This window comes from Uloborus diversus, chromosome 2 (genome assembly GCF_026930045.1).
Source record: "Uloborus diversus isolate 005 chromosome 2, Udiv.v.3.1, whole genome shotgun sequence".
Taxonomy (NCBI): domain Eukaryota; kingdom Metazoa; phylum Arthropoda; class Arachnida; order Araneae; family Uloboridae; genus Uloborus; species Uloborus diversus.
The window spans coordinates 26,286,408-26,300,319 of record NC_072732.1 but is presented as its reverse complement, the minus strand read 5'-3'; the positions used below and the strand labels follow the sequence as shown (position 1 = coordinate 26,300,319).

Here is a 13,912-nt window from a genome sequence, read left to right as displayed (position 1 = left end):
ATTGTAAGAATCAGTAATTATTGCATCTATGATACATAAATAAACAACCCTTTGTCAAAAATTACAGAGAATTATGATAAGTAATTAGAAAACTGATTTTAAAAATATCATATAAAATAATATTATTGTTATTTTTTGAATGAGAGACATTTTTAACATGTGCAAGGAAAGCCTTCAAGGGCCAGCCAAATTTCTCTGTGAGCCTGTGCCAGTCTTCTAGTCTATTAGTTGAGTATCTCAGAAGAGGGGGAATCGCCCCTTGCAGCAAAGGAAATCTTCTTTCTAGAATCTAGTGTATAGTTTTCATAGACATTTTAAAAAAGGTAGTAAAAAATCTTTTTTATTCTCAGAATTCTGTAAAAAGTTTGTGGCAACAAATCAAGATCGTTTGACTGCCAGATCTGCAACTTATGCAAAGAGACTCACAGATATGGGACTGAATGTTAGAAAATCCAATGCTGCTTTCTTTTTATGGGTGGATTTCAGAAATGTAAGCCATTTTGTAATTTCAAATTAAATTATACATTTTTAGCATGTTTTTTCTGTGATTCAATGGTTCTTATACTATATAAGGCGTTATAGTGGATCAAGACATTTATGGACTTGATCCACTTGAGCTCTGAATACCACACATATACAGTGGCTCTCAAAAGTGTTCGTACACCTACGACTTTCAATGAAATAGGACTCTATCCATTGGTTAGAATTAATATTTAGGAATAGGTATTTAATTATAAGATCTATAATCAATTTTCAACAAAACTACATGATTTTTTTTTAAAATATTTAAACTTAATTTTTTAAAAATCAAAAACCAAAAAGTGCCGGAAATTTTATCTTACAAAAATCTTCGTACACTTTAAAAAATGTCGATATATTATTGAATAATCTAACTTTTTATTAAGTTATTATTTAGTAGAATATCATGCAGTATCAACAACACCTTTTAAACATATGGAAATAGATTTCATTATGTTGTCTTTCTTTCTTTCTTTTTTTTTTTTGCGTAATTTCTGAGTAAGTGTTTAATCACACTTCGAGTCTTACTGTTTCTAGCTCTATTTTCGTTTCAAAGCCATATTTTCGTAATCTAGCTTCCAAATATCTCTAAATATGTTACATTAAGTTCAAATTTGGAGATTAAAGGGGTATTTTCTAAACTTTAGGACAATTTTTGAGGCACTAGATGCAAATGTTGAAAACCGTGTGCTTCTTATCGTTATCTTGATAAAAAGACAAAGTTGTTTCCGATAACCAAATTTCGGAAAGAGTTCAAAATTCGTTTTTAAAATATTTAAATGAACAGCATGATTCATTATTTCATCAAAAAATTCCAAAGTAAAAAGTCTTGGTGCTGATATGCACCCTCACACAAGAACACCTTCACCGTCTTGGTTAACTGCTCCATCTAAGTTCTTAAGATTAAGTTCCTAATTTTTTTTTCTATTTACAATTATACAACAATTTAAACAAAAATCTTGACTTCATTTCTATTTGTAAGTAAGACGTAATTCCAAAACGTTTTGAGCTTATTTATCATCGATTTTGCGACGAAAAGTGAAAGCTTTCTGTTTTTCACTAGTCCAAGAACATTTCTGTGGGAAGAGGTCCCATTTAATCCAGCTAATCAGAGAACTTGGCCAACAATTTTAGGTGAATATTAAGTGTAAAAATTTTCATTTAACTCTGTAGAAACCTTTAGAGCAATCAAATGTGTATTTTTCACAAATTTTTAACTTTAAATCTTCGATCATGCTTTGTCAACTTCTTCGGATGGCCTTTTCTTACCTAGTTTTCGGTCCGATTCTTTTCTTTAAAGTATTTTATCAACCACTTTACTATAGAATGGAATAAATTAACTAATTTAGAGACATTTCAAACCAATTTACCAACACTGTGAGGAAAAAACTCAAATTTTGAATGGTGTTTGTGGTTCTTTACAAATACCAGCCATTTTACTGTAATAAGCACAATATTACGGAATAAATAAACAAAAAATTACAGCCAAATTACTTTTAAGGGTCAACACAATGCAAAAATAATAAAAAAACGACATATGATAACTTTTAATCATGAATTTATTCGAAAATATTTGAGTGTACGAAGACTTTTGTGGTGTACTACTTCTCTGTCTCTTCGTTTTTTGACCCATTTCAAAAAGAAGATCCGTCAATATTTTGAAACAACTACAGGGTTTTATTTAGAATGACATAGGAATGATGTGAAAAAATATTGGACTTCATATTAGAATTAAGTTTTGCGTTATTTCGATTTTACTAAAAAATTTCAAAGTGTACGAACACTTTTGGGAGCCACTGTATATATCGTTGCCTCAGAGCAACAGTAACATATCTAATCCCAGATACAACACTAAGATATCTTACAGTTGCTCTGAGGTGACAATATATGTGTGTGTGTGTGCTGAAAAAAATTGCAATAATGTTTTTCAGGGTTACCCCTTAATAATGCAAAAAGATATGAGCTTATGAGTGTAGAGTCATCGGGCAAAAGCCCTATTGTATGTACGAGGGTTGTTGAGAAAATAAGTTCCATTTTGAAATAAAAAGAACAAAGATGGGGGGGGGGGGGGGGAACAAAGAAATTTATTGCAAAAAAATCAACCATCCTTATGCTATTTTCTGACATTGCTCCTGTGATTTTCCAAGCATTTATCATAGCGTAGTACAAGTTTTTGAAAAGCTATTTGTAGAATGTTGCCACCAGTGTCGTCAATCATAAGGACACTTACAGGACTTTGGCTGGGACATTTTCGGGCATCCTCCACATAGCCCTGACACCGTTCCCAGCAACTTTCATTTGTTTTGGCATCCAAAGTCTTTCCTTGGCAGTTGGCGGTACAAAAGTGATGATTAGCTCAAAGAACATGTTATCCCAGAGTTTCCTATACAGGTGGCAACATTTTGCGAAGAGCTTACAAAAGCTTGTACCATGCTACAGCTAATGCTTGGAAAATCACAAGAACTATGTCAAAAACTGCTATGAAGGTGGTAGATTTTTGTGCAATAAATTTCTTTACTTTATCCCTACTTATCCTTTTTTTTATTTCAAAATAGAACTTACTTTCCGAACGACCCTCGTATATTTATATTTAGACCCTTAAGCTCACACCTATGTGTAATAATTCTCAAACAAGTAACCACAGTATATTCAACCTGCTTTCCTGGTAAAAAGTGAAAGAATTGCATTGTTAAAAACAGTTCACGTGTGTGAATCTGTTGTTAAAATTTACTCTACCAATGCCTCTTGAGATTGATTTTAGTATATTAATTCTGTGTTGAAATAGAGAATCTTAATTTATAAGCCACTTTTTTGGAAGAAAAAAAGAGTAAAACCAATCTCTTTCAATTTTTAACTAAATTGAAAAGAATATAATCTGATTTGTAGTATTTTGATAAATGTTTTTGTTATATTTTAGATCTGTGGATCGGAATCTTTTCGACAAGAACGAAATTTCTTTGAATATCTTATAGAAAAGTTCCAGTTATACATTGTGCCGGGAGAGGAGTTTTTTTGTGCTCAGCCTGGATGGTTTAGAATATGCTTTACTGCATTTCCGGATGATGTTGATGAAGGTAAAAAATGAATTCAAGCATTTCCTGTTAGCCTAACTTTATTTCTTTTCAAATGAATGAATAACAGTAATTAATATACTTAAGGAAATAAGCAATTTTAAAATGAACCAAAAACAGGATAGCAAAAGTAAAAAAGAAAACTAAAGTTAAAGTGATGGAGCCAGTACTCATCAACAGTGGAAACTCCATCTTATGGTTGAAAAAAACCAAAAAATTTTAAAACTACAGACTAAAGAAGAATGTATAAGTCCTTGGAATTTGCATGCAGAATAACGCTGGGCAATTGCACTAACTGCTACAATGCAAACCAATAAACGAAAACTCAAAAAAAAAGTTTGACTTTAAAATTAAAGCTTTAAAAAAAAAGCTATCAATAATAACGCTCCACGTGCAAAATTAGTGTAAAATCTTACCTTAAATTCCAAAAAGACAAGCCATATCCATATCCTACGTAAACAATTATTTCATTCCAGTCGTAATAAAAAATCATGGACATCGATAAAAAATTGTGAGCTAAAGCCAAAGTCCAAGAGAAAGTTGTAATCATCTGTAAGAACAGTATTCTAAATATGTCTACTGTAAGTGGTTGGATGCTTTAACGCATCATTAAGTTTTAGGTGTGGTTTTTTTGTTAATTTACTAATGTTTTTGTGTTAATTATATGTATAATTAGGGTTCGTTGATTTAAATCATGATTAAAATCATGATGAAAATCAAATTGATTTTAAAAAAATCAGTGATTTAAGTCAATTGATTTGAATCAAGTGATTTTTTAACAAAATCATTAATTAAAATCAGTTCATTTTCCTTTTATAAATTGATTTTGCATTTTTAAAATGTGTTGCTCTAAATTTAACTGCAATGCATTATACAATCTTAGCTTCAACAGGCAAAACTGCTTAGACCCTTCTTTCTGTGTGTGAAACAGATTTTCACTCTTGCAATTTGCAATATTGCTTTTACTCTAAAATTACAGTTCAATTCAGTACAGAACCAAATAAAAATTTGCAGTTTTTCTTATAAACCATCACTAATATTTGCTCAACGTATTCTTTTACACTAAAACATACAGAATGATGGAAGCCTTTTTTTTAAGCAAAGCATAAGACAAAATCACTTCTTATCTAAGTATTATAACGTATTTATAAATCTTAAAAATGTATTGCATAATTCAAGAACTTATCTTAGTTTTAAAAGTAAGTTTAATGGATTCATCTATTGTATGAAATATATTATGTTTATCAATGGTGCCCACATAGGGGGGGGGGGGCTCAAGCCCTCCCTTAGAAATTAGAATTTCCTTGCTTTCAGTACTTTTTTCTTTGCAAAAGTAAAAACATTTCTTCTCCAGCCATTAATGAATATAAAAATGTCAAACTTTAATAAGTCTAATCTGTACTGAAATCGGTTTCTATGGGGAAAACGAACCACTAGCGGTCTCGGAACAGCTAGTGAAAATTAATCTATACATTTTTTATCATTGTGGTTAAAGTTATCGAAGAAAACTTTTTGATTCGTCTCATTTAATGAAATATAACTGTAGTGAAAATATTACTTCTATTGTATGCATTTGGCTTAGGATTAAAAAGGGCACCAAGTGGTCCTCAGTAGTGAAAAGGTTGAGAATCACTGCTCTAAATGAATATCTAACTCATGACACCTAGGCATGCTACATGGCCAAGAATTGTGCAAAAAACTAGTACAGTAGAGTACCTTTGTAATGCCGACCTGTATAACGCAATTCTCTATAAACCGCACAACTTTTCAGAAGTAAACAATAAGTTTTGAAGTTTAAAAAATCCCTCTGTTTTGCCTTGCAAACATAAAAATTGTTAGGAAAATTAAATTTTGAATCAGTTTTTCATCTTTTCATCTTAATTCAAAGCTTTTAAATGAAAAAGTAGCATTCACATTAAAATGAAAATACCAGATGGTTCTTGAAAATGCAAACCATGAAGCTAGCAGAAGTGCAGGATATTTCACTTTCTTGCAATAAAGAAACATATTTATTTGTGAATGACTCATTGTTTAATTTGTGCTTTAATACTCACTACAGATAAAACTCATTCTGAAGTGCTAATATATAGCTATATTTTGAATATTAGTTTAAAAATTTGTGAAATGACCTATATAACACCAAAATCCGTATAACGCAAAAGCTCTGGTCCCAAGGTATGCGTAATAATGGTCTTCTACTGTATCTGCATGACAGAAGTAAAAAAATAATAAATAAAACTTAACATACGAATGCATACCACAAAAAAGCAACCACTGTATGTGTGCTGCCACCACAAAGCCGAATCTGCATGCAAAAACACTTCCCAGACCTTCATTCCCAAAACTCACCAAAACTTTCCACAAAGGAGAAATGAGAATCTGCTGGAGTCTGTTTCAGCAAGTGCGAGGCTGTCTTAGATCAGTGCTGACAACCTGATATAATGATTATCGGTGATTTAAAGTACTTGCAATGCTTATGAAAAGCTACAGATAAAAATTCAATTTTTTTTTTAGGAATTAAATATGTAAAAATTTACATAAAAAGTATGCCATTCACCTGGCAAATCTGTTCTATTTTACTCCTTTTATGAGTTCAGACGCTATAGTGTGCAAACCTTAGATCCAGCAGTCTGTATTTAGTTTCTTCTGCTGATTTAATTCAGGTGTATATAAATGCATTTTAAAGTCAGCAACATAGTTTTTTTTTAATTTTATTTATTTATTTATTTATTTTTGTTATTTCTGAAAAGGTTTTGTCATTGAGCTGAAAATTAGGATTGCAGAGATATAAAGCTTCTTATGCAAAAAACTGCACAAAGAAATTCCAAACATTATCAATACACAGGGCCAGATTAAGGCATGGGCACATTTGGCACGTGCCCAGGGCACCAAATCTGTTTTTGTGCAGATTTAGTGGGTTTTTTTTTTTTTTTTTTTCAAATGAAGCAATTTTAAATTGTATCATAAAAAGAGCAAATACCAAGCATAGCCGAAAAATTGATTTAAAATTATAACTTTCACAAATCTCAAAGCCACTCCAGGCTTAACATATTTTACTGCATTTTAAATTTTATACAATAGATATCTTTGGTCTTTATGTCCTATTGTAACCGGGCAAAAATTTGACAACATCTCATATTATTATGGTTGCAGTTAATACTTGAGTATCAAAATATTTTATTAATGTATAGTATAGTGTAGTTTTCAGCTGTGACTTTGACAATGTTTGCCTCTTTTTGGAGTGGTAAGGAAGGGTCATTGGCACTGAGTTGAATTGGGTTACTTTCATAGTAATTTTGTAAAAGTATTCCAACTCAAATTCACACCAATAAAATGTTTTCTTTACACTAAACTCAGCAAAAAGCAGTGGCGGCTAGTGGGAGAGGCCCGGTCCCCCTCACTTCTCACTTTTTTCAGACAATAATTTCTAACTTTTTATTTATTTTCCTTTTTTGCACGTACATGCTTGAAATTTAAAAAAAAAGATTGATGTGCGGGAGAGGAAGAGGGGGGGGGGGTCAGAAAATATTTTTAAAGATTTATTTTGTTGCATTCCCCCCCCCCCCCCCCGAAATGTCTATCCTAAGATTCTCAACTTTTCCTTCGAGAAAGATCGGCGCGAAGCCGGTCAATCACTAACACTAGACATTTATCCCAGGGCCTGTACGTTTTCCCTTTTTCTCCGTTATCGCAGAAATTCCGTTATCGCAGCGCGTCATATAAATAATTTTTGTGATGTATTATGTAGTTTTTCCCTATCTTATTAGGTAAATTTTATTTTTGAAAGTCTGGGAGGGGTGGAGTTCACCACCCTGACGGCAATTGCAGACATAAACACGATATTAATATCTTTTGCCAACTTAGTAGTTTAAGTATTTTGTAGCTTGTCCTATGTTTAAAATGAATTTAATTTCATTTATTTGACACAAATAATTATTTTAAGAAAGTTTAAACATTGAAAAAATATTTTTAAAAGAAAATCTTTTTTTTTCTTTTCAAAAACCGGGGGGGGGGGGGGGAGTGCACCCATGATCTGGCCCCCTCACTTTATCAAGGCACGAACCGCTACTGGGAAAAAGTAAACATTTTCAACGTCATAGCTCAAATTGTCAGAACCCCATAGCCAAAATTTTAGCAAGAGAGTGCCTAGAATGGGATAGCTACTAGTTGGGGTTGGGCACCAAATAAAGTTTGTGCCCAGTACCCTCAAAAGCCTTAGTCGGGCCCTGTCAATACAAATATTAAAAAATAATTTCTATGTCATGTTATAACTGCATAGTTAATTCTTGGAACTTGTTTTGGGAACCTGCATTTTAATGACCCAGATGCAGCCATTGTTGCAGGCCCATCATTTCAACTTTTATTTGTGGGTAGCAAAAGATGCATAATTTTATTACTTCTTTTTAAACAAGGAGGAGGTATGGTTCTCTCCTAAAAGATGGGCTGTCTAATTTTTGTTTCATTATTCCTGAATAGGATTCAACCGCCTAGAAAATGCTATGAAAGAATATGAAAGAGTGAAGATGTAACTTCAAGTTAAGGTAAGAAAAATGACTGATTTTATACTGATGTTATCTGTATATATAAAATAGCTTGTCCCGACTGACAATCAACGTACAACCAAAACTACCTAGGCTAGAAAGCTGAAAGTTGGAACATAGGTTAATTTTATAACGTAAGCGCTTGCTAAGAAAGGATTTTTGGAAATTTCAATTTTAAGGGGGTAAACGGGATGGGGAACTTTCTGCACTCATATGCAAAATTCTCAAGAACGGGCTCGAGTTCAGGGTCGAACCGGGCATTGAAAAATTAGAAATTTTACGAGGGTAACGAATATTGCAGCCTCATCCACGTAGGATGCTAATTAACGGACATTAAAAACTCAATTTTATGTCCACTTGAATATAGGTCTATGCCAAGAAATGGTCCAATTTTTTCGGTTTTTGTACCATTGGAAAGCCCGTAAAAAATAATAATTTCGAAAATATCCGCAAGGACTAAAGCCGCGGACTTCGATAAATGACTACAAAAAAAGTTATAAGCGTTTAAAGTAAAAATTTATTTCAAAAAGAAATTTCTTCCTGTTGGATATAATTTGATGTTATAGAGCTAATAGCCTACAGCTAAGCTGAAAATTAGGCAACTCATTTCCAACTGAAAATTTGAGGGAGTGGTCTGCCCGAAGAAAATAAAACATGAATCATTCTTTACACTGAAAAACATTTATTTAACACATATTATCAAAAGGTTACATTACTATAGTTTGGTCCTCCGAAGAAAATTAAATTATGTTAAATCAAAAGGATCTTACAATAAGTCCATGCAGGTGTCAGAAAGTCCTGTCGATGTTCCATAGTGAATCCCCACAGGTAGAAGGACGGCATCGCAATCTCCCCAGAATTGCACGCTGGTCAGTTCACACCTTAGGAGCCAAGTTCGCCATATCAAGGAAAAATATCGAAGATGGACACGATCCCTTTTCTTTGGAGACCAAACGACCCACTTAAAGTGGACTATAACTTTTCACTTTTATGAACGTCATGGCAGCACGCGCTTCCAAAACTGAAGACATCAATAGTGAATCATCCAGAAAAGATCAGACCTCACCTAAGAGGCCAGTAGCAAAAACTTATGATGACATGGACGAACACATTTACAAACACAAACAACACAAGACGAGGAGACAAGTGAGAGAAAAAGTAGCGATTGAGCTACGGCCGGTCCGAGTATTTATAGCCAGATCCGACCTTGCTCGTAACAATGTGACGTTACCTTATTTGCATATTGCAAGAACAACTCAGCCCGAGAAAAACGCAGCTTGCAGGTTGCACAATCCTTATTTAATTTGACATTCAGCACCCAACACCTCAACATGGTTTTCTCATGTGATCAACATGTGCTTTGTCGGAAGTTTACCGACATCTGCCGAATGACGGCAACCAATCATAGCGTGCCACATATTTTTCCGATTCAAACTTGGACATTTGAGTGTCGGTGGTAGGTGGATGGGATTTCCCGTGCAAGGTTTTTCCCGGAATGGCAAAAGGTAAGTTACAATTTTTTTTTTTTTTTTTAAAAACAATATTGGTGAAATTCTTCAAGAAACAAAAATAAAGGCATTTAGCCCAACACTTCCTCCATTTTTTGCGCGATTAACCACTAACTATTTTGACCCCTGTAGAGCTCAGATGCAGACCATTCCTGGCAATCCAATCCCGGTTGAGCTGGTGGTGTATTTCATGTATTTCTACTTTAGCCCTGGCTACGGGCGGTAACTTACTGAATACCCGTTTACAATGTTCAAACTAGCGAAGGAAACCTGATCTCTTCCAATTCTTTTCTTTAAAATCTATCCCGTGATTTGGGGTCTTTTCTTCACAAATGAAAATCTTCAATCCCTCCATTTTATCTCCTCAATGGTCTCAGCTCTCTGTTTCTGTTTAGAAATGTCCCAATTTTTAGAGTACCCTGCAAGCTTTTTTCACTTGCCTTCTCACAAGACATGAAAATTCTCTTTAATTACTCAGCAATGCCCCTTTCGTTTGAACTGTAGGTACCTTTGCATTTACTGTTAGTAAATGCAAGGGTATTTGTTTCAAATACAGAACTCTAACTTTACTCTCATCAAATATTTTGTTACATGAAAAATTACTTATTCTCATTTAAATAATGTTTAACATGCAAGGAAATGCTTTATTGTGACAAGGCTGAACTCGAATACAAATATAAATGTGACGAGGCTGGTCCTGGTCAATTTATTAGTCCTCAACGAAGATCAATGCCCCTCTTAAAGCTATCCACCCTTTTGAGCATTACCACCTCTTCTGGTAAGCTGTTCCAAGTGCCCACAACCCTACTAAAGTAGTAGTTTTTCCTAATTTCTAGGTTAGCCTCAGATTTGAATAGCTTAAAACAATGACCCCTCGTCTGCTTTCTGTGCAAAAATTTAATCCATTAACATCATTCATTTTGATAAATTTTAACACTGAATCATGTCCCCTCTGACTCTCCTTTGTTCCAGGCTATACATGTTAAGCCTATTAAGTCTGGTATCATAATCTAAATCTGAAAGTCCCCTTAATAGTCTAGTTAGCCTTTTTTGAACCTTTTCTAATACACAAATATCTTTCCTCAGATAAGGCGACCAAAACTGCACAGCATACTCCAAATGGGGTCTTATTAAACTCCTATATAAAGGCAGAAGAACCTTCTTAGATTTGTTTGAAATAGATCTGTTGTTAAACCCAATCATTCTGTTGGCTTTGTTACTTGCAATGCTGCACTGTTGACTAAACTTGGATTCATTAAGATATCCAGATCAATAACATTTTCTGCCTGACTAATGATTGAACCCTGTAAACGATAACTCGTACGATTATTTCCATGACCTAAGTGTAGCACTTGATATTTCCCTACATTAATTGCCATACCCCACTTATTAATATGATCTAAATCCTCTTGAAGCTGTTTTACTTATTCTTCATTTTCTACAATCCCCATAACTTTTACATCATCAGCAAAACAATTCATGCTTCCAGAAACATTTTCATTGATGTCATTCATAAAAATAATAAACAAGAGAGGCCCTAAAACTGAACCCTGAGGGACCCTGCTTAAAATATCACTCCATTTAGAATGATATCCCCTCACAACTACTCTTTGTTTCCTTCCAGTCAGCCAATTTCTAACCCAAAGTAAAGTTTTTCCTCCTATTCCTATATCAGCTAGTTTGCTGAGAAGAGCAACATGCGGTACCTTATCAAACGCTTTTTGAAAACCAATATAAACAACATCCACAAACTTTTTGTTATCTAAAACCAAGGTAACTTTGTCATAGAAATGCAATAAATTAGTAATGCAAGATTTACCTTTCCTAAACCCATACTGCAAACTAGTCAACAGACTATTAGTCTCTAAGAAATTCATAATCTTAATTTTGATCAAAGTTTCGAAAATCGTACAAACCACTGAAGTCAGACTTACAGGTCTATAATTCCCAGCAATACCTTTAGACCCCTTCTTGAAGAGTGGCGTTATGTTAGCCAGTTTCCAGTCCTCTGGCACTGTCCCTGAGTTATAAGAAGCATTAAAAATATTTAAAATAACATCCACTAATTCCTCTGCATATCCAACTAAAATTTTTGGATAAATATTATCTAGTCCCGGAGCTTTAGTTGCTTTAATTTTTTTCAAATGAAATAGAACCTCCTCCCTGGAAAACACAAAATCCTCAAGCTGCATAAAAGCTTGTGTCTTGCTAGTGTCAACTGTTGAGATACAGTTATCGTTAAACACACTGGAAAAAAAGTTATTAAGAACATTTGCAATATCCCTATCATTTTGAATTAAATTTCTATGCTCATCTACTAATGGCCCAATTTGACTATTTTGAGCTTTCCCAAAATTAGCATAAGCAAAAAACCTTTTAGGATTCCCATCAATGTTATCTGCTAGCCTTTGCTCCAATTCCCTTTTCTGAATCCATACCAAATACTTAAAAATTTGTCTTGCCTTACAATACTAGAGCCTCTCTGCACTCTGACCGGTTTCCTTAAAGTGACGAAAAGCAGCTTGCTTATTATTTGAAGCATCTTTAACCTCTCTGGAGAACCGCATGGGCCAAATTTAGTACTAACACCTTTTCTCCTGAATGGAACATAATTCCCAACCGTTTTTGCTACTTTTTCCTTAAATTCAGTCCACTGCTGATCTACCTCGATATTTTCCAATCCTAACTCGGTCCAGTAACTTAACTGTTTTCCTGGTAAGACTCATTTCAGGGGAATGAAGAAATGAAAAAGCCGTGAACTATGAACGCTATCTACTGGAGTGTAGAGTTAGTTGATCCACTGGAGTTCGGATTACAATTTCAACTGTCAAAATATCACCAAACAGGCAATGGCTTCGTTAAAATGTAGAGGAGAAGCAATTTTCACCTGTCATACCTTAACCCATAATTTTCTAGTTAATTATAATAAGTGAATGCAATCAAGAATTTTAGATTGCTTATTATAATATTATTACTGATATTTCATTAATTTATCTGACTAAAAGTATCAATTTGGCAATCACTCTGAAATTTTACCTAAACACATAAAATACTCCAGCTCCATTCCTAAGAGAAGCTATTGATTGTAATCCGCAATCTATCTATGTTAGTGTATCTCAAGGTGAGGAAATTTCAAGATCAGAAGTCAATCATTGAGTTCTGTAAGCTACATAACTGCCTAGAGATATTTTTGTACTGAAATTCGTTTTGACTCGTGTTCATAAAATTAATGTGTATTCATTACTTTTCTCCAGGTTTTACTAAAGGTCTTTCATCTACTCTAAAGTATTATAAAAGAACTTGTGCTTCTAACTACCCACCAGAAGGTTGCTTACTCCAAGGAATCATGTTAACTATCCAAACTGCACCTGCCAGTGTTGGAACAGACTTTGTTGAAGGTATCAAAAGGTTGTCCTTTGGGCAATGTTGAAGCATGTTATTATGCAAGTGGAATTTAAATAACTGGTGCGGGAAGAGTTCCAAAAGACCTAAAAAAGGCTTCCGAAATGTCCCTTTGCTTGTGAGAAGTTAAAAGCATCTCTTATTGCATTAACTTTTGTCACTGTGCAGAAAAGGTGATAGAAAAAGAAGCAGAAAGAGAAAGCGAAAAAAATAAGAGATGATGTGCCAAACACTTTCTCTATACCCTGACAGCAACACGCCTGAGCTTTTTTTATTAATAATTATTATTTCTTTTTCATAATAGCATTAAGGTATCTCAAACTGCACTAACATACATATTTATTTGGAAATATTTGGCATTCACTATCAAATTACTAGCTCTTCAAACTTAGTCAGAAATATATTACAAATTTATATTCTACTGAAAATATAATTTTAAAAACATTTATAATATGTTTGTACAAAAAAAATATTGTATTCGTGAACAAATAAAACAGTTTCTAATAAATTTTAAGAAATCAGCATGGTCAGCAGTTTTGTAACAGAATCTAATTGCTTTTGCTTCTAACATACTTAATGTTAAGGTGTTTTTGTGTACTAAGTATTTAATAAAAAATTATTTAACGTTAATGTGTTTGCTTCTATGATTTCCAAGTGACGATTTTACCAATTGGCTCGTAGCCTGATTATCTACAAAATAATAATAGTTGAATTTAGTACTATTTAAAAAATTCAATACATTCATCAAAAATTCTATCAAACCATAACACTTCGACAGCTAGTGATTGTGTCAAATTCACTCTCAATTGTTGATCAACTTGCACACGTTTCCTTAGAAGTACACCATACAATAGGTGAATTATCAAGTAAA

At 33.5% G+C, this 13,912-nt stretch overlaps 1 protein-coding gene across 1 annotated transcript in view; it reads left to right on the top strand.

Annotated features, from left to right (window-relative positions):
* The window catches only part of LOC129216922 (uncharacterized), a 51,708-nt gene extending 38,053 nt beyond the window's left edge, over positions 1-13,655 (top strand). Inside the window, exons 12-15 of the mRNA XM_054851139.1 lie at positions 351-490; positions 3,437-3,593; positions 8,067-8,131; positions 12,894-13,655. Of these exons, the coding sequence (XP_054707114.1) occupies positions 351-490; positions 3,437-3,593; positions 8,067-8,119 (350 nt within the window). The 3' untranslated portion in view covers positions 8,120-8,131; positions 12,894-13,655. The remainder of the gene's footprint in view (positions 1-350; positions 491-3,436; positions 3,594-8,066; positions 8,132-12,893) is intronic.
* Positions 13,656-13,912: the final 257 nt, after the last annotated feature.